Source organism: Leptonychotes weddellii, chromosome 10 (assembly GCF_054177405.1).
Source record: "Leptonychotes weddellii isolate Sample4059 chromosome 10, ASM5417740v2, whole genome shotgun sequence".
NCBI lineage: Eukaryota > Metazoa > Chordata > Mammalia > Carnivora > Phocidae > Leptonychotes > Leptonychotes weddellii.
The window spans coordinates 21,540,296-21,565,390 of record NC_138378.1 but is presented as its reverse complement, the minus strand read 5'-3'; the positions used below and the strand labels follow the sequence as shown (position 1 = coordinate 21,565,390).

Genomic DNA, 25,095 nt, shown 5'->3' with positions numbered 1-25,095 from the left:
TTTACACTGGAGAAACCAGGTAGATACTATCATAACCAAGGGATTAAGGATAACATCACCCGTAATAAGACCTTTCAATATGATGTACCCCCATCCAATACATTGAGAGGATCACATCACTTCAGTGGGATTCTTCTCCAAAACCCATGATCTCAGTCTAACTATGAGAAAACATTAGAGAAACCCAAATTGGGGGATATTCTACAAAATACTTGACCAGTATGTTTCTAAAGTGTCAAGGTCATAAAAGACAAGGAAAAGCTGAGGAACTCTCACCGATGGGAAAAGAATGAGGAAACACAACTAAAGGCAATATGGCATCCTGAATCAGATGTTGGAACAAAAAAGAACAGTGGGAAAAATGGTAAACTCTGAACAACTACAGTTTGTTCAACAGTATTATAACAATGTTATTCTCTTAGTCTTGATCACTGTACCATGATTATGCAGGATGTAAACATTATAGGACTGTATAGGAAGCTGGGTGAACAGTATACGGATCTTTCTGTACTATCTTTGCAAATGTTTTGTAATTCTAAAGTTATTTCAAGTAAAAAGCTAAAAAAAAAAAAAAAAGTAGTGGTATCCAGCTGCCAATTTGCAGGAAATACAGAGGATGCAAGAACATGTTAAACTGTACCATGAATATACAATCAGTCAAATCCAAACTATAGGAAACTACAGGTCAAATGGTCTGGGTTCTTTAACAGATAAGAAAAGGATGGGATGGATGGGGACCTTAAAGATTAAGGGAGACTTAAAACACATATTAAAACCTTTGTTTAGGGGCAAGACTAAGCTGTAGTGATTAGGGACACTCATTTGAGCAGTAAAATGAAAAGAATGTAAAGATGTCATGACTATAATATAAAAGTCAGGATAACAGTTACTTAATGAAGGGGGCATGGGGGAGAGGCTGTGACTGAGATGGGGCACATAGAAAGGCTTTTGGAGTAAGTGGCAAAGTTTGATTCTTGATTTGGATGATGGCTACAAAAGTGTTTGCCTTATAATTCCCTGTGCAATACACTGTTGTGTGTGGCTTACTTATTCTCCATTTTAACAATAGAGGTTTTGATTTTTTTTTTTAAAGTAGTGCTGTCACAAGTGTTCTTCCTGACCCTGACCCTCATGGTTACTTTGGAGGTAGGTTTCTAAATAAGAGCTAATAGCTTGGGCTCTATCCTGAACTCAAGAAGCTAAGCCCATACTGATTCCTAATCACTAGGTCAAGGCTGGGGAAAGACCAAAATATTGATTAAAAAAAAAAAGTTCCAAAACATTTCCAACAAATTTTTATACAAGATGGTATAGAGTGAACTCTGGTGGAATAGCAATGCCTAAAGACTGCCAGTAATTCACATAAAACATTATGTGACTTAATCTCTCTGTGCTTCCATTTTCTCATCTATAAAATAGGTATTTATGTGTAGGGACATTTATACCTTAGGGCCATTGTGATTTTTTTTTTTAAAGATTTTATTTATTTATTTGACAGAGAGAGACACAGTGAGAGAGGGAACACAAGCAGGGGGAGTGGGAGAGGGAGAAGCAGGCTTTCCGCCGAGTAGGGAGCCTGATGCGGGGCTGGATCCCAGGACCCTGGGATCATGACCTGAGCCGAAGGCAGATGCTTAACGACTGAGCCACCCAGGCGCCCCGATTGTGGTGATTAAATTAGTTCTTGAACATATTTAAAATGCTTACAACAGGGGCCGTCATATAGAAAGCATTGTATCAGCGTTAGTTATTATTTTTACTGGAATGAGAAACACATGCTTGCACTTTGTCAAGCAAGAAATCTGTATACATTGTAGTTGGACTATCAAATAAACTGACAGGTCTGTAGAAATGAGTGACATAGAAAAGATGTCTTTCCTATTATAACGGATATGTTATGTTTGCCTCCCAGCATCAATTTCCCCCTCTTCTAGTAACAGCACTATAATTTTCCTATGGGATACCCCCTTCTTCCACAGTTTGGGAGGTTGCCCCCTCTCCAAAGAGGTAGGTATATATATATTAATCTTTATTTATTTATTTTAAGATTTTATTTATTTATTTGCAAGAGAGAGAATGAGAGGGGTGAGGGTCAAAGGGAGAAGCAGACTCCCTGCTAAGAAGGGGGCCCGATGCAGCACTTGATCCCAGGACTCCAAGATCATGACCTGAGCTGAAGGCAGTCGCTTAACCAACTGAGCCACCCAGGCGCCCTATTTTTTTTTTTTTTAAAGATTTCATTTTTTTAAGTGATCTCTACACCCTACGTGGGGCACGAACCCACAATCCCAAGATCCAGAGTCACACATTCCACCACTGAGCCAGCCAGGGGCTCCAGAGGTAGAAATAGATACCTGACCACAGTAACTGGCTTAAGAACTGGCATATTACCCAAATAAGTTCAATGTGACTCAGTTCCAAGGCTTTTGTTATGCTTATTGAAGAACAGTCACCCTTTTCCACTGGACCTGATACTGTAAGGATTTAAAAGTCAGAGACTATTAGGGGCCTATCTTGCCAATACCCAAGAGGAGCCCTCCTGAATGCAGTCAATGCCAAGATGGAGAGAGAATTAGTCCTGATGAGATCATTGAGTCTGGATCCAGGTAGGACTGAAGTCAGGATCTATCTTGGATTGTTCTGTTATATAGACCAGGAAGTTCACTTTTTATTATAATTTGGGCAGTTTGAGTTGGGATTCTGTCATCTGCACATGAAAGAACGTGACAACACGCCAATTTAAAACCTTTCAGATATTTGAAGACAAGAATCATCCCCTCCAAGTATACAACCTCTCATTTATTCCTATTAAAAATCAGTCCGTGAGGGGCACCTGGGTGGCCCAGTTGGTTAAGCATCCCACTCTTGATTTTGGCTCAGGTCATGATCTCAAAGTCATGAGATCAAGCCCCAAGTTGGGCTCCACACTAGGCGTGGAACCTGCGTAAGATTCTCTGTCTCCTCTCCCTCTGCCCCTCCCCATCCCTCCGCTAGCACCCACACATGCACACACCCTCTCTTAAAAAAAAAAAAAAAAAAAAAATCAGTCCGCCTACCAAAATCTATTTGGATCCACAGCCCTTCACCTAAACAACTGGTCACTCAAAAAACTCATGTGAAATGAATGAATAATGAATATCATGTGAAACCAGAAGGGCTCCTATTTTTTAAATGCCTGCCTTTTAGGGTTAAATACAATCACTTGCTTTTTAAAATATCCTATCTTAACATATACTCTGAAGACAAGTGATACTTACAGATGTTGTACCATCCCTCCACCCACTATCCCCATTTAAAACAGGACAAACAATTATCCTGACCCAATCAGATTCAGATGGGTGACTACCAAATCTCTCTCTCTAGGTCTGACACTGGCCCCAAGCTCCAGACCTAAACCTTTGAATATTATACTACACCTTATACACACATCACTTACTGCTGTCCTTTCTGAATCCATGTATTTCAGTCAGTATCACCACTGTTCTCCCTATTATTTAAATTCAAATTCCTAGGGGTGCCTGGGTGGCTCAGTCGTTAAGCGTCTGCCTTCGGCTCAGGTCATGATCCCAGGGTCCTGGGATTGAGCCCCGCATCGGGCTCCCTGCTCAGCGGGGAGCCTGCTTCTCCCTCTCCCACTCTGCCTGCTTGTGTTCCCTCTCTTGCTGTCTCTGTCAAATAAATAAATAAAATCTTTAAAAAAAAAAATAAAATAAAATAAATTCAAATTCCTAGAATTAGCTATTTTGGCTTTCAGTATTGTGCTAAGAGCTTCAACATGGATTATCTCATTTAATTGGGTACATATTATAACTTCCTATTTTACAGATGACAAAACTGATGTTGGAGATCACACAGATATAAGTGGCAGAGGAAAAAAGGATTTAAACCATTTTAAAGATCCCAGACCTGGGGCACCTGGGTGGCTCAGTCATTAACCCTCCAACTCTTGATCTTGGCTCAGGTCTTGATCTCAGGTGGTGAGTTCAAATCCTGTGTTGGGCTCCACACTGGGCATGGAGCCAACTTAGAAAATATATATATATATCCCAGACCCTGTGCTCTGAGTCACCATACTACATTGCCTCATCTTTGGATCCTTCACCCTGTCCATCCTATATGTAACCACAGCTTATGTTTTCTTTTCTTCAGTATTTATTCATCAGTAACGATGCAACTACTCTATGCCAGGCACAAAGGATTCAGGAATGAACAGAACAGTTCTGGCCCTCAAGGAACTCATAGTACAGTGGAGAAACCAGATATAAACAAATAATTATGATAAAAAGTGAGACATGCTCTCAATAGAGGTATGTATAAAGTGCTAAGAGAACAGAGGAAGGAGGGCCTAATACTGCCCTGGGGCTTCTGGTATCCAGAAGAAAGCAGGAACCATGTGGCTTCAACCCAAACAATTCAGTTTGTTCAACAAATAATTATATGCAAGTATTATATTCAAGGATTATCAAGTCTAAAGTCTCACCATCACACAGAAGAATTGCTATTAACTTTATTACCATCTGTCAACTGGGAAACTTGGGCATATTACTTAACTTCTCTAAATTTTAGTTTCCTTATCTGTAAAATGGGGGAAATAGCACCATTGAACACACAGAATAACTAGAGGATAAAAGAGGCTTACCATAGCCTTTAATATAGTATTTTTAGAAACCTAAACTCAAATTATTCATAAAACAACCATTCATCATGCCATTGCCCATTCCAAAATGTCTATGGGGTAACATCAAAACTCTAGCATTTAAAGTTCAAGAACACGGGTGCCTAGGTGGTTCAGTTGGTTAAGCAGCTGCCTTCAGCTCAGGTCATGATCCTGGAGTCATGGGATCCAGCCCCACGTCCAGCTCCCTGCTCAAACGGGAGTCTGCTTCTCCCTCTCCCTCTGCTCCTCCCCCTGCACATGCTCTCTCTCAAATAAACAAATAAAATCTTAAAAAAAAAAAAAAAACTAAGTTCAAGGACATTTGAACTTAGAGTACTTCTGGGGTGCTGTTAACTTCTGTAATGTTCTGTTTCTTGATCTGGGTGCTGGCTACATGAGTGTACGCAGTTTATAAAAATTCATTGAACTCGGGCGCCTGGGTGGCTCAGATGGTTAAGCGTCTGCCTTCCGCTCAGGTCATGATCTCAGGGTCCTGGAATCGAGTCCCGCATCGGGCTCCCTGTGGGAGCCTGCTTCTCCCTCTGCCTCTCTCTCTCTGTCTCTAATGAATAAATAAATAAAATCTTTAAAAAAAAAAAATTCACTGAACTCTACACTTATTACATGTGCATTGTATGTATATTGCACTTTAGTAAAAAAGTTTTTAAAAAAAATCTTTAAATTCTGGCCCTAGGGGCGCCTGGGTGGCTCAGTCGTTAAGCGTCTGCCTTCGGCTCAGGTCGTGATCCCGGGGTCCTGGGATCGAGCCCCGCGTCGGGCTCCCTGCTCCGCGGGAAGCCTGCTTCTCCCTCTCACACTCCCCTTGCTTGTGTTCCCTCTCTCGCTGCCTCTCTCTCTGTCAAATAAATAAAATCTTTAAAAAAAAATAATAAAATAAAATAAAATAAATTCTGGCCCTAACCTAACCCGTGCCCCATTACTCCCCCAATTTTTACATTTCGCACTCTTCAACATTTTCTTGATCCTGTTTACCTTCGGCTACCTAGAACTCTCCTTTCTCTAATCTCCCTTTCCAAATTCTACATCCTTCAACAGTTAGCTCAGAGCCCACAGCCTTAGGAAACTGGAAAAGGAGAGGACACTTTCTTCAGGGTTGAAACTCCAAGGAAGAAACTGGATGTACACAGGAAGAACATTTTTCAAAAAGGATTATAACTGTCTCCCCCACTAGTCTGTGGATCCTTCAGCATAAACTCTATCTCACTGTAGGCGCTGGTAGAAAACAGCGCCTGATGAAGAACTTAAGAAAAAACACTAAGAAATGGTGCACTGCAAGTCCCAAACTGAGAACAGGAGTCAAAGCACATTCACACACTCTACTCGCTTAGGCAAGATTGGTCCCCTCACTTGGGGGTCCCCCTCACACACCATACCATACCCCAGGGAGTACCACCTGCGATACCTCATCAAATCCCAATCCCCTCTGCAACTCCCACTCCATTAAGCATTCCCTTTCCTTATACCTATCTTTCCTCAGACCACGCCCCTCTGCTCAGGACCCGAGGGGGACACACCCCCTCAACTCCCCTCCGCTCCTGTGCCTGCCCCTAGGGCCCAAAGCTCGCCCCACAGTCCCTCGCCCCCTCCCTTTGGCAGCCCCGCCCTCGGGCCCCGCCCTCCTGCCCTCCCCGAGGACGCCAGAGCGGGTCAGTTCCCTCAGAATCTTGAGCTTAAGGCCATTGCCCCCGCCTCCCATTCACTGAGGCCAGGAGAGCACAGGCGGGGCCTAGCCACCTACTCCAGCCAGTGGCCTCACCTCTCTTCCAAGAGTTCAGTGGGGACACCACCTCCACCCGTTCGGAAATGAACTCGGCCAGACTGGAGCGGAACAAGGCCGCCCGCACGGTCACGGCCACCACCACCACCAGAGCCAAGGGAGCCGCCATGATAGCTGGGGCGGGCGCGCAGGCGGGAGGGAAACGCGAGGCGGAAAAGCCTCCCGACCTGTGCGCCACCCTCTGTAGTTCCGCGGTCAAGTGAGCCTTGCTGCTGCCGCGGGAGCACCCAGACTGGGGACTACCGCTCCCAGGAAGCCTTGCGGTAAGACGGGGCGGGGCGATGTAGAGCCGGCATAGGGTTGGGCGGAGTGTCCTAAGATAGCAGGTATATTGTAAAAGCGCTGGGTGAGGCCGAAAGTGGACTAGTGAAGGCGTATCTTCCTAGGGTAGTGAGCAAGTTTTGAAGAGTTGTTAATTTCACTCTTGTGTAAATGCCTTTTTTTTTTAGTATATGTGCTGCGGAAGCGAGCAGTTGTGTAAATGCTTTTAATGTTAGGATGTTTCCCTTTTGTTTTTAAAGGGTTTTTTTTGTTGGTGGTTTTTTTTTTAAGATTTATTTATGCGGCGCCTCGGTGGCTCAGTGGTGGCTTAAGCGGTTAAGCGTCTGTCTTCCGCTGGGGTCGTGATCCTAGGGTCCTGGAATCGAGTCCCACATGGGGCTACCTGCTCAGTGGAGAGCCTGCTTCTCCCTCTCCCTCTGCCGCTCCCCCTGCTTGTGCTCTCTCGCTCTCTGTCAAATAATATGCCAGGCACTATATTGGGTTCTGAAAATACATTTTGGAGTAGTAGACAGATTTATTTGGTCTGCAGCCAACCTTTCTGTGCCTCAGGTTCCTCATCTGAAAAATATGCTGGTTGTTAGCCCGCCCGTCCCTATGGACTCTCTAGAAATGATTGAGGAATGCTTAGAAATTTTGCAGGTCGCTTTTAAACACAATTATCCGGGCGCCTAAGCGTCTGCCTTGGGCTCAGGTCATGATCCCAGGTTCCTGGGATCGAGCCCCGCATCGGGCTCCCTGCTCCGCGGGAAGCCTGCTTCTCCCTCTCCCACTCCCCCTGCTTGTGTTCCCTCTCTTGCTGTGTCTCTCTCTGTCAAATAAATAAATAAAATCTTAAAAATAAAAAAATAAACACAATTATCAAGAATTAAATTATATAGACTTACAATATTAAAACAAGGTAATAAATATGCAAATTACTTCCTAATTATTTTACTACATTTTTGTTTTATCTGTGCTCTTGAGGTTATTTATCACTACTATATTACTATGGCAAATACTGTATAATGGTGTGCTACTGCACGTCAATTCCCAAACTGGTGTTCACTGACGTCAGTTTGATAGCTTGAAAACCCTCCCTGAGGAGAGTGTTTACACACAGAAATCAGCAAGCACTACAAATCAGAGTTTTGGACTTTGGAGAGCTTATTGATAAGCATTAAGTAGCACACCACTTAGTTAATGTATGAAAAGTGCTTATGGTATTTAAGTGTTAGCTATAATAATTAATATTAAATATATAAGGAAATTTCACGTCTGTGAATAAGATGGAACAGGTTGTATGATCAAGAATAACTTGGTGGGGGGTTCTTGGGGGCTCAATCGGTTAAGCAGCTGCCTTCCACTCAGGTTGTGATCCCTGGGTCCTGGGATGGAGCCCCGCCTTGGCTCCCTGCTCATCAGGGAATCTGCTTCTCCCTCTCCCTCTACCCCTCCTCCCGCTTGTGTGCTCACCCGCTCTCTCTCTCAAATAAATAAAATCTTAAAAAAAAAAAAAAAAAAAGATGGTGGAAGTATGTTGGTAACACAGGACAGGGCGGTCAGGGAAGGCTCTGGGAAGAGGAAACATTTGAGCTGAGACCCAAAGGATGAGAAACTAATCAGAGCTGACAAGTGGAAGAAACAGACAGATTCAGGAAACAGCAAGATGTGTTTGGGAAAGAAAACAAGTATGTTCCAAGTGGAGAGAGTAGTAGAAGGTATGGGTGGAGAGGCAGATAGTGGCCAATCAGGTAGGGACCTGTTTGCCATGGTTGGGAATTTGGACTTTATTCAAAGTGTAATCCAAGTACCATTGGAGGATTTTAAACCAAAAAGTGACGTAGTCAAGTGTATATTTTTAAAAGATTACTATATCCCCTGGTCCTATACTGGGTGTTGGGGAATATTGCAGTGACAAAATTCCCCCCACCCCCGCCTTTATGAGACTTGAGTAGTTGAAGAGATGTGTCTCTCTGTCAAATAAATAATTAAATCTTTAAAAAATATATATATTTTTTATTTGACAGCGAGAGAGGGAACACAAGCAGAGGGAGTGGGAAAGGGAGAAGCAGGCCTCCTGCAGAGCAGGGAGCCAGATGCCGGCTGGATCCCAGGACCCTGGGATCATGACCTGAGCCAAAGGCAGACGCTTAACGACTGAGCCACCCAGGCACCCCATGAAGCCGGCTGTAGGTGTTGTTCCCACAACTACAAATTGCCATCGATGATCATTCTTCTCCTCCTTTGGAGGAGTAAGCGGGAGAGGATGCAGTCTGAGTGCTTTCTCAAAAAAATAAAAATTAAAAAAAATAAACTATACAATTAAATGCATTTTCACAGCATACATACAAATGAAACTACTGCTCCATTCAAGACACAGGGCATTTCCTCTACCTCACAACTTCCCTTGTGTCCCTTTGCAGTCTATCTCTGCCTCCACCCTGAGCCCCAGGCAACCACCAGCACTATAGGTGGGCTTGCATTTTTAACAACATTAAAGGAACTCTTATGCCTACATTCCTTTGTGCAGCTTAAGGATTCTTAAATCTATCCATATTACTACAGGTATCACTAGTTCAGGCTTTTTTATTGCTAAGTAGTATTCCTCTGTATGGATATATCCTGTCTGTACATTCACCTATTAATGGATATCTGTGTAGTTTCCAGGTTTTAGCCATTGTGAATAAAGCTATGATGAATATTCAAAAAAAAATCTTCTTAGGGTGAGGATTGTCTTTGGGAAAAGCCATTATAGGTAGACTTCTTAAATATGAGTTTGAATGGATCATAGACTTAAATATTAGACCTAAAACTATGAGATGCCTAGAAGAAAACCTAGGAGTAAATCTCCATGACCTTGAGTTAGGCAATGGTTTTTTAGATACAACACAAAAAGCACAGGCAACGAAAGAAAGAAAGAAATTGGATCTCATCAAAATTAAAAACTTGTGCTCCAAAGGAAACCATCAAGAAGTAAAAAGACAACCCACAGAATGGGAGAAAATATCTCCAAATCATATATCTGATTAGGGACTTTCATTCAGAATATATGGAGAACTTTTATAACTCAATAATAGAAGATAAAGAATCCAATTAAAAACACGCAGAGGGGGCACCTGCGTGGCTCAGTTGGTTGAGCGGCTGACTCTTGATTTCCGCTTGGGTCATGATCTTGGGGTCCTGGGATAGAGCCCTGAGTCAGGTTCTGTGCTCAACGGGAGTCTGCTTGAGGATTTCTCTCCCTCTCCCTCTGACCCTACCCCTGCTCATGCACACTCTCTCTCATAAATAAATAAATAAATCATTTTTAAAAATGGGCAAAGGAGGGGCACTTGGTTGGCTCAGTTGTTAAGTGTCTGCCTTTGGGTCAGGTCATGATCCCAGGGTCCTGGGATCAAGCCCCTCATCAGGCTCCCTGCTCGGCAGGAAGCCTGCTTCTCCCTCTCCCACTCCCCCTGCTTGTGTTCCCTCTCTCGCTGTGTCTCTGTCAAATAAATAAATAAAATCTTAAAAAAAAAAATGGGCAAAGGATGGGGTGCCTAGTTGATGGAGTATGTGACTCTTGATCTCAGAGTTGTAAGTTTGAGCCCCACATTGGATGTAGAGATTACTTCAAAATAAAAGCCTTAAAAAAGTAGGCAAAGGATTGGAATAGACATAGCTCCAAAAAGAGACAAAAATGGCCAATAAGGATGTGAAAAATGCCCAACAGTATTAGTTATTAGGAAAATACAAATCAAAACCACAATGAGATATTACTTCTCACCCATGGGGGTGGCTATAATAAAAGGCAGATAATCACAAGCATTGGTAAGGAAGCGGAGAAATTGGAACCCTCATGATGGGAATGTAAAATGCTGTAGGCACTTTGGAAGAAGGTTTGGCAGTTCCTCGGTATGTTAAACCTAGAGTTGCCATGTGACCCAGCAATTCCACTCCTAGTTAATATTCAAGAGAAATGAAACATATATCCACACAAAAACTTGCACATGACTGTCCATAGCTTGTTCATAGTTATTATTTATAATACCTAAAAAGTGGAAACAAGACAAATATCCATTCTGCTTGTTATGAATGGATAAACAAAATGTGGTCTATCTATTCAATGGACTATACCTGGGTAAAATTTAAAAAGTATTCATACATGCTACAACATAGATGAACCTTGAAAACATGCTAAGTAAAACAAGCCAAACACAGAAGCCCACATATTTTATAATTCCATTTATGCGAAATGTCCAGAATAGACAAATCTATAGAGCCAGAAAGCAGACTAGTGGTTGTCCAAGGCTGAGGTGGCTGGGGGGATAGGGAATAGGAAATGACTGTTAATGAGTATAGGATTTCTTTTCAGGATGATGAAAATGTTCTAAAATCAGATTGTACAATTCTGTGAATGTACCAGGACCACTGAGCTATATACATTAAATGGGTGAATTTTATCGTATGTGTGTTATGTCTCAATATCTTTTTAAAAAATGACCAATCATTTGGGAGATATATTTTTCAAATGTAAATTTCCTAGCTCTACTCTAGAAACTGTGATTTGCTAGATCCAGGAAGGAGCCCAGGAACCTGCACTCTTCATCTATCTTAACAGTTTATTCTGATGCTGGTGGTTCAGGAACTGTACTTTGAAGAACATTACCCTGAAAGCATAGGTATTCAGTAGCTTATGCAACAAAAAGATGAAAATAGGGGTGCCTGGGTGGCTCAGTCGGTTAAGCATCTGCCTTCAGCTCAGGTCATAAACCCAGGGTCCTGGGACCCAGCCCTAAGTTGGGTTCCCCCCTCAGTGGGGAGCCTGCTTCTCCCTCTGCCTGCTGCTCCCCCTGCTCGTGCTCTGTCTCTCTCAAATACATAAATAAAATCTTTAAAAAAAAGAAAATAGTAATAATAGCTAGCAAGTATTGAGTGCTTACTATGTGCTAAGCATCATTTTAAGTGCTTTATGTGTTTTATCTCATTATCTCTATATACTATTATAGCTACTATAATTTCCCCATCACCACCTGCGTATGAGGGAACTGAGGCAAAATAAGTTTATTAATTTGTTTAAGGTCACACAGCTAGTAAACAACATAACCAGGATCTGAATATTAGGTCCAGACATTGTAGTTAAACAGCTCTTCCTGAGAAAACGAGAGGAATTTGGGTTGAGTTGGGTTGAGTTGCTTTGTTGTTGTAGCTGAGAAGGAGGTGTAGAGAATTGAAAGGAGGGAGATAATAAAGGAGCAAGCAAGATGATTTCTGTCCTGAGAAGTCAGAGATCCCAGATGATATGTGGGCAGGAGGAAGAAATTGAGGCTCTGTGATATTAAGCAACCAGCTTTAAGCCACACGCCTGGGTACATTTATTGAACACCTACCTTCACCAGGTCCTGTGCTAGTCTGTGGAGATACAGTCTATCCAATACGTTTCTTTTATTCCAAACAGCAAACTGATTCTGGCCATCTTTAACACTGAAGAAGTTAACTAGGAGGCTCTGAGGGAGCTCACAGGGCCAAAGAGATGACTGGGGAACCAGACTTGGAATGGTCAGGAACCAGGTAAACAACACAGGGTCTGGGTAGCAGGAGCTACGTGTCAGGTCAACTAGGTACCACCAATGGAATGAGTGAACATTAACTAGTTTTTAATGGTCTTGCATCCCGTCATTTATGATTCAAAGTTCTTGGAAAGAGCCTAAGATTGATTAAGATTGGGTCCCATGCCTGCATCTTGGCTGTGTGTATGACAGCAAGAGAAAAGGATCTGTGAGAAATCAGATGACGAATTTTCTATGTTTGTCTTAGGACAGCACACCCTGAAGGCAGCTGGGTGAAATCATTTGAGTGAAGGCAAAGGGTGTTTGGATGCTGAATGGGAAGAAAAAGGCAAATGCCCACCAATAATGGTGGTGAGAAAGATAGACACAATCCCTCCTGTATGGGAGCTTATAGTCTAGAAGGGAGTCATACAAAATAGAAGTAGTCAGACAAAATAATTAGAGGTTACGATTAGACCTATGAGGGCAACAGATGAGGAGCAATGACAATGAATGACAGAGGACCTAGTATTGACTAGATGGGGTAGTCAAGGAAAGCCTGTTTGAGGAAGTAATATTTAAGGGGAGACCTAAAAGATGAGAAAAAAACCACTGACATAAAGAACTGGCAATGGTAAATGGTGTGTATGGTGAGGAGGGGATTGAGTTTGCAACAAGGGAGGCCAATGTGGAGTGAAATGAGCAAGAGGTGAGACTAGAGCAGTATGCAAGGGTCAAACGGCCTTTGTGAACCATGATGCTAAGTTGGATTTTTATTCTAAGAACAATGGGAAGTCCACTGTGGAGTTTCAAGTAGAATTGAAATGTGATCACAATTAAGATTGCAAAAATTTCCCTCTGGCCACTAAGTGGAGAATGGATTGGAAGAAGCCAGGGTGGTAGCAAGGAGACCAGTGAGAGGGTGCTGCCAACCAAAAGGGGAAAGAAGATGGTGGATTCAAGAGGTGTTATGAGACTTTCATTAACACAAATTTGAGGGACAGAAACATAGAACAACAATCTCAGATTGACGAGTATATAAAATATTTAAACATGACTGAGGGCTTTTTCCTTCCTGGTGGCCTGATGAGCAGCCACTATTATGGAGGACACACGTAACCAGCCAGGCAAGGACGTTCATGACATACTAACTGTTCCCGCAGAAACAAATGATCATAGAGGTCCATTACCCTGGGAAGGAAAGAGTACCTAAGCCAGAAATTCGAGAAAATCTAACCAAAATGTACAGGAACACACCAGACAATTGTCTTTGTCCTCAGACTTGAACCTATTTCTGCGATAGCAAAACAGACTTTGATAAAATTTACAATTCCTTGGATCATGCAAAGAGAAATCAACCAAACAGAGATTTGCAAGATACAGCCTGGATGAGAAGGAAAGAACTCAAGAAAATCAGGGCACCTGGGTGACTCAGTTGGTTAAGTGACTGCCTTCAGCTCAGGTCATGATCCTGGGGTCCTGGGATCGAGCCCCACATCGGGTTCCCCCTGCTCAGCGGGGAGCCTGCTTCTCCCTCTCCCTCTGCCTGCCACTCCCCCTGCTTGTGCGCTCTCTCTCTCTGTCAAATAAATAAATAAAATCTTAAAAAAAAAAAAAAGAACTCAAGAAAATCAGCAAAAGACACATAAGAACAGAGTGAAAAAAACAGGGTTGTTATAAAAGCAAAAAGAAGAATTAAAGATATAGCACTGGCTTGCTCTATGTTTGTGCAGATTTTTCACCAGAAAATGAACTAAAAACTTAAAAATGAAGAATAACAGCTCAATAAATCGGGTGAGTGGAAGGCAGCGGCAAGTAGGGAAAAATAATTGAAAGTGTCCTTAAGATGGAAAAAGTAGGAAAGGCCCAATCTAGTTCACTGTACAGACAAGGAAACGAAATTTCAGAGACGAGCAGCTCCTGCCCCAGGATCACCTGGCAAGTCAGTGGCGGCACTGGGTCCAGAGACCAGGGTGCTCATCACCTGTCTCCTATACCAGCGGCCTCTTGTTCCTGAGTTGGGTGTCTGGGAAGACCTAAAAGGAGACCCACACCAGCTCCATCCTCATCCCTTGCCCCCAAGTGTGGGAAGGGCCCAAAGGGAACTGGAAATCTGACCTTCATAATGCCCTGAACACAGATTTCCGGGACTCTTTGCCTCCAGCTCTCTCAATTTCCTTCCTGTCCCCTACCCACAAATGCCCACCATTGCAAAAGCCATCCTGTTAGGAAAACAAGACCAAGATATAAACTAGACCTACAGCCTGAAGGCTAAAGATCAGCTTCCTCTTGCTCAGCTTCCTATTTCTGAATCCCTCTCCTGCCTCTGGAGCCATATACCCTCCACAACTATGCATTCAGACCCCTCATGCCCTTCCTCCAAATACGCACAGACTTCCCTGCTCTGGCAAAGGAAACAGGGATAGTGGGCTTTGCTTGCTGCTTTCTGACCTCCTTTCCACCTTTCCTTTCCCCTTCCTAACAGGACCCTGAATTCTCAGCCATGTGGTTTGAATGGGATTGACCTCAACCCCATTTCCAGGATTGGGCTCTAAATGGCTCAAACTAACCAATGCATTCCAAATGATTGGTTCAGGGATGAGCAAATGACCCAAATCAGGTCAATAAGAGCTAAAAAAAACAAAAAACAAAAAACAAAACAAAAAACAACCAAACCCTTCAATTCTGAAATTTTGAATTGAGCCATGGGGAAATGGGCATTTTCTTTTCTGCCAGGTTTGAGCTTGGAAGCACCCAGACCTAGAAGCAGCTGGTAGTTTATATGTACAAGCAAGATAAAGCCAAGGCCTAACTAATTCTACTGGTAAAGGTACAATGAGCCACTTTTCAGTTTAAGTAGTTTATTACTCACATACACAGCAAGAAGAGTAAGCCAGCTCCTGATGATCTTTGTTCCACACACCAAAAAGGATGACACTGAATCAAAAGGGGCTGGGCAATTACAACACAAGTGGTGGGCACCCTGTTGTTGAGGAGCCAGTTCTAGACTGCAATTCACAGGTTGTATATTCTGCAGCTCCATTCTGAATAGGGTGGGGCACAAAGTTCCATTAGCTCCTCAGAACCTGGGAAGCAGTAAAGAATCTGTCTCATGATAGCCTCCCAGGGCAGAGAGGAAAGCAAGTAGAAGATGGCCTCAGTCTTACAAGCCTCACATCTTCTCATGTTCTGGGAGAGTCACAAGGCAGTCTGCCAAGACTCAGATAAGCTTCTCAAACCTTTGCCCGTGTGGCCTACGTGAATGAATACATGCAAGGTCACCAGTGTGCCAAGGGAGAGCCATTTCCCTACACTAGCATGTGGTCACAAAGAGAGAGCCTGTCAAGAATTAAGGCAACTCCTAGGAAGTGTTTTAGAAAAATCAGAAAAGACTGGATCTTAGTTCCATTATTTGAGACACTGGATGAAGCCTTGCCTGAAGGCAATTATTGCTAAACATTTCAACCCAACTTCTTTTCGAGTTTAATCCAGTTTGAGTTGGGTCTTTAGGTACCTGTAATCAAAAGGTCCTAACCAGGGACACCTGGGTGGCTCAGGGGGTTAAGCGTCTGCCTTTGGCTCAGGTCACGATCCCAGGGTCCTGGGTTTGAGCCCCGCATCAGGCTCCCTGCTCTTCAGGAAGCCTGCTTCTCCCTCTGCCTGCCGCTCCCCCTGCTTGTGCTCTCTCTCTCTGACAAATAGATAGATAAATAAATAGATAAATAAGTGAAATAGAGACAGAGAGAGAGAGCGCAGAAGCAGGGGGAGCAGCAGAGGCAGAGGGAGAAGCAGACTCCCCTCTGAGCAGGGAGCCCGATGCTGGGCTCAATCCCAGGACCCTGGGATGAGGGCCTGAGCTGAAGGCAGATGCTTAACCGACTGAGTCACCCAGGCATCCCCTAGATAAATAAAATCTTTAAAAAAAAGTTCCTAACCAATACAACCGGAGATGGAAATCAGCCTCCCAAAAGACTCTCATATACGTCCCTGGCTTTAATTGCCACTTATATTTTGGTGACTCTCAGATCTTTATTTCCAGCTGAGGTTTCACTTATTGATACTCAGAAATTTGTGTCAAACTAGATATTGCCACTTTAAACTCCAAATATCTAAAACTGAGCTCATGATCTTCTTTTAACAACTCACTTTTCCTCCTTAATTCCTTATCTCCGTGAATGGCACCACCCGTCTTTCAGTTGCTCAGCCAAAAACCTGGGAATCAGCCTTGACACCTCCTATTTCCCCATCCCTTGTAGACAATTCACCTTCAAGCTTTGACCTAAACATCAGTCAAATCAACCTATTCTTCTCCATCTTCACTGCCACCACCCTGGCCTAAGCCACCAGCATATCTCACCTAGACGTCTGCCATAGTCTCCTGACTCATCTCCTGCTGCGTTCTACTCTCCAGTCTACGACCCATTCTTCATGCCTGATGCCCATTGTTGAATGAATGAATGAATGCACAAATGAACAAATGAATATCACTAACTCTTCACTTAAAACCCTTCACTGGCTTTCCTTAGGATGGCTTGCAAGGACCAGCACGATCTATCTCTCTACCTACTTCCCTTGCCTCATCCCACACTTTTCTGCCCTATCTGCACTTGAGAAACTAAATAATCAATAGTCATTTCCTTGGTACATTTTACTTTGTACACCCCACTGGCTACCCCAAAGTCCTCTCTTGGCAAAGTCCTCACTTGGCAAAGTCCTACTTATCTTTCAAGGCCCATTCTCCAAGTTTCCATCTCTTTGAAGACTTTGGTTCCATCCGGGAGTCAGTTCTTTATACTCCCAAAGCACTTAGCAGCTGCCTCTAAACTGCACTTAATAATCACTATCTGATAATTCTGGTATCTGAAGATTTTGGCCGTCGTTGTGTCTACTGGATCTTACCCATGGTGGATTGTTTCCTTGTGGATTATTAGCTAATGTTTGGAAGAGCTTTATATATAGGAATTCTGTGTAGCCTGCAACTGGGTGTGGGGGAGATCCAAAGAGGATTTGCATTTGTTTCAGCTAGGCATCTGAGAGATGGTTTTGGAATAGGTCTCCTTTTATGTTAATTTTCTCAGCCTTGGGGATTCCCAGCCATGCAGGTGATATAAATATGAACCCCACACTCGTCGAGGGCAGGCATGTGGTTTCAAATTCTTGGGAGATTGTTTCTTTTCCCCACCCAAAGACCAGGTCAAGATGGACATATATCTTGTTTGTCTCCTTTGCTAGTAGTCAGAAGTTTGTTTTCTTCTAGTATAATCTTACACTGTGGGTGTAGCCCTTCAAGGGTCTCAGTTCTAACCCCAAACTTCATGTAAGTCCAAGTCTTCATCTCCCCAAATGTCTGTTAAAACTTGAACTGTTGCGGTTCAGTTGTGCATTTAAAAGGATGTTTGGTTGTTTTTGTTTCTGGCATTTCCATGTGTTATGTAGCAGGAAGTACCAGATATTGTCAGAAAAGGAAGTCCAGGGTGCCTGGGTGGCTCAGATGGTTAAGCGTCTGCCTTCGGCTCAGGTCATGATCCCAGGGTCCTGGGATCGAGCCCCGCATCGGGCTCCCTGCTCAAGTGGGGAGCCTGCTTCTCCCTCTCCCTCTGCCATTCTCTCTCTTGTGCTCTCTGGCTCTATCTCTCTGTCAAATAAATAAATAATAAAAAAAAAAAAAAGAAAGAAAAGGAAGTCCAACTCAATACTTAGTAGACAGAATTATCATGGTTTACTTGTCTATTTTCTCCATGATTATCAAGCTCTGGGAAGACAGGAAATGGGTCTGACGCATCTCTGAGTCAAGACACCCAGCACCAAATCTGGCACAGAATAAACACTCTGCGCATTTGTTGATACCAAACCTCCACTCAGACACTTGTAATGATGAGGAGCTCACTCTCTCCCAAAGTAGCCTTGCCTTTTCTTTGGAGAGGGTTGTGTTACCTGGGTGACCACCTGGCTAATGGGGGACAGACTGCCCCTAGTCTGTGTTCATCCTTCCCAACACTCAGCTTGTCCACTCACATTCTGCGGAGGGGAGCTCAGGGCCTGGATGATCCCAGTGATAACTGGGACTTTAAGCTTTGATTCAGGAGGAAGCACATAGGCCACTTCTAGATGTAAATCTAAAGCTCTCATGCACCATTGGTGGAAGTTTAAACCGGCAAGTTTTGGGAGAACAATTTGACAGCATCTATTGAAATTCAAAATATGTATACCTATCACTCTTGCAAGTCATTTCTCTGAATCTATTTTATTCACACAAGAATAGTCATTGTAGCATTGTCTGTGGCAGCAAAAAAATTGGAAACCACCAAAATGTCCATCAATAAGCTATCTACAGTTAAATAAGCTATCTGCAGCCATACAACAGGAAACAGTAGGATGGTATTTTTTTTAATGAGGTGGGTCTATGTGTCTATGTGTATTGACATAGGTAGAACTCCAAATCATATTGCTGAGTGAAAAATATGAGTGTTCAGGACAGAGTACATAATATGACATGTTTATGTAGAAATGAACAAACCTATAAGCAGTAAAAATCAGTACATTCTAGAAGCTATTTGGTAACATCAAAAAACACTTAAAATACTATTTAAACTTTTAAAATAACCTCACCTTACTAATCCCCAGTAATAGATACTCATCTTGGGGGGCCTGAGTGGCTCAGTTGGTTGGGTGTCTGACTCTTGATTTTGGCTGGAGTCATGATCTCAGGGTTGTGAGATTGAGCCCTGCATCAGGCTCTGCACTCGGTGGGGAGTCTGCTTGGGATTCTCTCCCTCCCCCTCTGCCCCCGCCCCCACTATGTGCTTGCTATCTCTCTCTCTCTCTCTCTCTCAAAAAATATTCATCTTACAAATAAATATGCAAAGTAATGGATAAAAATATCAATTGCAGGGATGCCTGGGTGGCTCAGTCGGTTGAGCGTCTGCCTTCGGCTCAGGTCATGATCCCAGGAGTCCTGGGATCAAGTCCCACATCGGGCTCCTTGCTCAGTGGGGAACTTGCTTCTCCCTCTGCCTGCCTCTCTCTCTCTGACAAATAAATAAATAAAATCTTTAAAAAAATATATCAGGGATGCCTGGGTGGCTCAGTCAGTTAAGCGTCTGCCTTCGGCTCAGGTCATGATCCCAGGGTCCTGGGGTCGAGTCCTGCATCGACAGAAGCAAGGAGCCTGCTTCTCCCTCTGTTTGCCGCTCCCCCTGCTTGTGCTCTCTCTCTCTCGCTGATAAATAAAATCTTTTTAAAAAATAAAAATAGGGCACCTGGGTGGCTCAGTTGGTTAAGCGACTGCCTTCAGCTCAGGTCATGATCCCAGAGTCCTGGGATCAAGTCCCACATCTGGCTCCCGGCTCAGCAGGGAGCCTGCTTCTCCCTCTGACCCTATCCCCTCTCATGCTGTTTCTCTCTCTCTCTCTCTCTCAAATAAATAAATAAATAAAATCTTTAAAAAATAAATAATAAATAAATAAATATATCGATTGCAGCATTATTTGTAGAAATAAAATATTGAGAACAACCTTTCTTTCCATAGGGGACTGGAGAAATGTCAGGTATACATACAATGGGATACTATGCACGTGTAAGAACGAATGAGGCTGTTCTCCATACTGATGAGGAAAGGTCTGCAAGATATACTGTAAGGTGAAAAAAACAAGGTGCAGAACAGTGTCCCCATTTGTGTGAAAAATACATATATATATAGAATATATATTCAGTATATATTCAATATAATATAATATATAATGTAATATATAATGTATATATGCATACATTATATAATGTAATACATATGTAATATATGTGTTTGTGTGTGTATATCTATATATATGCATTGGATTTTAACTGCATAGAATACCTCTGGAAGGAGTAACAGGACACTAGAATTGGTGGTTGCCTCCAGGGAGGAGACCAGATGGTTGTGAACTGGGGAAGGAAGGACAACTGGATTCCCTATTGAACCTTTGGAATTTTGAACTATGTCCCTGTAATTAAGTAAGTAAACAAAAAAATGTAAAGCATAATTCTAAAACTAGAAGTAAAACAAGCCCTATGAAACAATACACTTCCTATATGTGTGTATATGTATATATATATATATACATATATATATGTCATGTAGAAAAAAGAGAGGATATACTCCAAATTAGGGGCATGGTGGAAGGTCTCTTGAATTGGACGAGTGACGGTCAAGGGACCTTGACTTTATCTTGATTTTTTGAATTTTATATTTATAACTTTTTAAAGTTAAAAAATTTGTTTGGATTTTATACAATATTTATGTAAATTGCTGCATCATTTAAAATACATTTTAATTTTTAAAAATGGACTTCAGGTGGATAGAATACAACCACCTCAAGGTGAAAGAGTAAGGCTGACTTCCTTGTCAGGGGATTCATGTCATGCCCTTTGTCCCACCTGCCTTTCCCTAAGGATACCCTGGCTCCGAAGGAGGCACCTGAGTTACTCCCAGCATCATTCCAAAGAGCCTCTCCTGTCTCCTTTCACCCACTTAGCTCCCTATCCCCAGAGTTCTGGGCTGAGAACCAGCGCCAGTTGGCCATAAGGTTGTATTTCCAGAAGGCCCCATTGATGTGAGGTTGAACAGGGCCAGCCCACGAAAATTGGGACATCTGGCTCCAACCTCTTACCTCTCTGTTAATCCCCTTCAATGCCCTGCCCCCGCCCCCATTCCCTACCTCCCAATCTGTGTTTCTCTTTCAGTCCATTCAGTAGAGGGTGCAGTGAAAAACCCATTCGATCAGATGTGTAGGGATTTAGTGTCCTGCTCTCTTAACTAGCTGTATTTTAGTTTATTTTCTTTTTTTTAAAGTAGGCTCCATGGGCAACATGGAGCCCAATGTGGGGCTTGAACTCATGACCCTGAGATCAAGACCTGAGCTGAGATCAAGAACCAGACACTTAACAGACTGAGCCACCCAGGCACCCCAACTAGTTGTATTTTAGGAGGCATCTAAAAAGGTCAATGCTTAACTGTGAGGGAAGAAGCAATAATAGTGGAATTTCTGGTACCAGTGAGGAAGGGATCCTAGGCAAAAGGGCTTTGCTATCACTCTTGAGTCATGTTGATTGTCAATGCCATATAGTGCTTAAGAGCTAGATGGGCTCAGGGCACCCAGGTGGTGCAGTCAGTTGGGCAGCAGACTTTTGATTTCAGCTCAGGTCATGATCTCAGGGTCTTGGGATCGATTGGGCCAGTGTTGGGCCCACATTGTGCTTGGCACTGGGTGGAGAGTCTGCTTGAGATTCTCTCTCTCCCTCTCCCTCAGCCCCTCCCCCCACCTCCCTCTCTAAAAAATAAATTAATTAAAATAAAAAATAAAATAAAATACAGACCTTTTAAAAAAAAGAAAGAAATATTACTTGAAAAATTCTTAGATTACCACCTGGAACATTGAGAGCAATCAATAAACATTAGCCATGATTGTTATTACTTGTACAAATAGTTTTTCTTTCTTGAGGACAGAAATGAAAGCTTTGAAGGCCCTGCAAAAGAAATATTAAATCTGTCGAGCCAATAAATCACCCGGATATACAGCAAAGAGATATTAGTCACTAGCTTTTTCTTTTTCTTCTAAGATTTTATTTATTTATTTAAGAGGGAGGAAGAGAGAGAGCATGAGTAGGGGAGAGAGGCAGAGGGACAGAGAGACAGGGGCAGAGGGGCTGAGGGAGAGGGAGGAGCAGACTCCCTGCTGAGCAGGGAGCTCAACACAGGGCTTGATCCCAGGACCTAGAGATCATGACCTGAGTGGAAGGCACAAGCTTAACCAACTGAGCCACCCAGGCGCCCCTAGTCACTAGCTTTTTAAAATTTCAATGTTGCTTCTTTTTTTTTCTTTTTAAACCAACTTTGTTGAGGTGTAATGAACTTTGACACCATGTAACTACTCTCACAATCAAAATATAGAGCACTTCTATCACTCCAGAAAGTTCCTTTGCTCCCCTTTGTAGTCAGTCCTTCCACCCATGCACAGGCAGCTACTGATCTGCCTTCTTTCAGTATATATTATATATACTACTTTTGCCTGTTCTAGAAGTTCAGACTAATGGAATCATATGATATGTATTCTTTGGCATCTGGTTTCTTCTGTTCAGCATCATATTTTGAGGCTCATCCATATTTTTTGCAGGTATTATAGTTTATGCCTTTCTCTTGCCAAGTAGTAGTCCATTGTATGAATATACTGCGATTCTGTTACCTTTATATACTAGATTTTGAGAGAATAAAGGTTGACAGAGTTTGAAGTCTTAGAGAAGAGGGTGAAGAGGTAAGAACTGGCAGAAGAAGCCTCAAGCGTTTGCCCTGTGTCCCTTCCACTCACTCATTCCATTACCTTGGGTAAGCACTTCTCCCTCATCCATGCTTGTTTCCTCCTCTGTAAACTTACTGCACTAGATGATCTCTAAATAACAATTCCATGCAACTCCAATCAAGGTGGAAGCGTTTCTTCTCCTACAAGAAGGCACATTTTTTTTAAGGCTCACAAGTAAGGTCCTGCCCACCACCCCCTCCACCCCCCCACCCCACTGACAGAGACCCAGACAATTCCTTTGACAGAAAGGGAGAATAAAATCCACAGAAAACCAGACAAGCAGGGAAAATAAGCAGGGAGGCCCCAGGCAAGTTCAAGGATTGATTAATAAATATTTACAGTCTATTCAGAATCTCTATCCCCTGCTTTTCAGCCCAAAGCTCCTGGTGGTAGACTCTTGGCTGGAATCAAGGGAATCGGGCCAGGAAGATTTTTATGGAGCAGAAGGGGTTGTGAGGACTTCAGAGAGCAGATCATGGTGAAGGGGCTGAGGCTGCCACTCTGGGCCCAGAGGGTAGGGTGGGTAGAACCAAGGGAAAGGGTGGTGGGAAGAGCTTGACCCAGAGAATGAGTCGGTATCTTTCAAAGATACTATTGAGCCCAAATACCCCCATGACCCAAATAAATCCCAGGGCCCTATGTGGCTCAGGCTTAGCCTTCAATGTCACATTCAAGAACTATAGTGTAAAGGACAAATGTTTGAAAACAAAGTAAATATTCAGCTACAGGATACTGAATGGACAACTTCAAGCTACTCCTGCTTTGATGTAATACTATGTAGCTATTAACAAACAAGGAGGCAGCTAGGGACTGATCTCCACATCATGTTGTTGAGTTAAAAAAAACAAAAAAGCACATTTCAGAACAGTATGCACAGTACCCTATCATTTGTGTTCGGAATGGGGAGGTCATATATACATATACATACGTACATACATATACATATGTATATGCAACGAATATATTTTTAAAAAGATTTTATTTATTTATTTAATTGACAGAGAGAGAGAGAGAGAGACAGCCAGAGAGGGAACACAAGCAGGGGGAGTAGGAGAGGGAGAAGCAGGCTTCCCACTGAGCAGGGAGCCCGATGCGGGGCTCGATCCCAGGACCCTGGGACCATGACCTGAGCCGAAGGCAGTCGCTTAACCAACTGAGCCACCCAGGTGCCCCTGGGAGCAGAAGTTGATTGAAGGGTGCTGGGGGCAGAAATGGGAAGGAAACCTATATCCTTTTATTCTCTGGGATTTTGAACTTAATGCATTTTAACCTATTAGAAATTAATTAAAATGTATCAAGTCCAAGAACAATAGTCCAACTCCCAAAAGTAATTTAAAAATGACTCTAATACTTACAGTTCTTGAAAGACATCAAAGGGTCTCCAATCCATGTCAACATCTTTAGAATTTCCTGTTTTTACTAATCCTCTCACCCCACACTGCTGCCTCTCACTCACTCAGCAAACTTGTCACTTCCATCAAAAACTGTCCCCCTAGGCCCTTTCCCACAGCTTTGCTTTTCTTTTTCCTTCCCACCTTTCCCCCCAGTCTCTGTCATCCTGTTATCCCAGTTTTGTATCTCAAAAGAAAGCAATGAGACAAGATAAAACTCTCCCTAGAAAGCCAGGGCAAAAAACTAGTGAGCAGGCAAAGGAATTCCCCCTTAATGTCCCCATTGTACAAACGGAGGCCCACAAAGGGACAGAGAGTTACCCAAAGTTACAAAGCAAGTCAGAAGCAGAGTCAAGACAAGGGTTCAGGGCTCCTAATTTGAACTTGTATTCCAGGCCATTCAACCCATCTGCCCCAAGGCAAGCTTCTATTCATCCTTCAAAGCCTACCTCAGATACCCTCTCTTCCCAGCAGCCTTCCTTGAATCTCTCTTTTTTCTTTTTTTGGATTTCCCTACCATCTTGTCCTACCCACTGTCATAGTTCTTATCTCCCTGTATTATAATGTCTCTGATTATATTTCTGTTCATACTGAAGGAGATTCTCAAGTGTAGAAAATGTGTCCGTCTCCCAGAGAGTAACTAGGTATTCCTGAGTGTGGTGAATTAAGTGAAAGTGATGGGGTTTTGGAATATAGGTGAGGTTCAGTGGGGTGGAGTCCAGAGCCGATGACCAAGAAAGAATTCTTGAGACATCTTTGGTGCAAAATGGTGGCTTATTAAAGTCCGGGGACAGGACCCGGGGGCAGAAAGAGCTGCTGCCCCGGGGTTTTGAGGGGTGGCCGTTACATACCCTGGGGTTGCATCCCACATATTCAAGTTACTCAATTTCAACTATATGACTTTGAAACCCCCCCAAAAAAGATAGCGGGGCGCCTGGGTGCTGGGTGGCTTAGTCGGTTAAACATCTGCCTTTGGCTCAGGTTGTGACCCTGGGGTCCTGGGATCGAGCCCTATGTTCAGCTCCCTACTCAGTGGGGAGCCTGTTTCTCCATCTCCCACTGCTTGTGCTTGCTCTCTCTATCAAATAAATAAATAAAATCTTTATTAAAAAAGACAGAAAAATTATTT

General features: G+C 43.0%; 1 protein-coding gene and 1 pseudogene across 3 annotated transcripts in view; one reads left to right on the top strand and one right to left on the bottom strand.

The window, feature by feature from the left end:
• PIGU (phosphatidylinositol glycan anchor biosynthesis class U) overlaps nt 1-6,619 on the bottom strand; it is an 86,833-nt gene extending 80,214 nt beyond the window's left edge. Inside the window, exon 1 of one of the 3 annotated variants that reach the window (XM_081832955.1) lies at nt 6,435-6,619. In XM_081832955.1, coding sequence (XP_081689081.1) covers nt 6,435-6,564 — 130 coding nt within the window. In that variant the 5' untranslated portion in view covers nt 6,565-6,619. The remainder of the gene's footprint in view (nt 1-6,434) is intronic. The other 2 variants (XM_081832956.1, XM_081832957.1) reach the window with 2 other exon arrangements.
• Nucleotides 6,620-8,886: 2,267 nt separating this feature from the next.
• LOC115941510 (small nucleolar RNA U3) lies at nt 8,887-8,993 on the top strand (annotated as a pseudogene).
• The last annotated feature ends 16,102 nt before the right edge of the window (nt 8,994-25,095 follow it).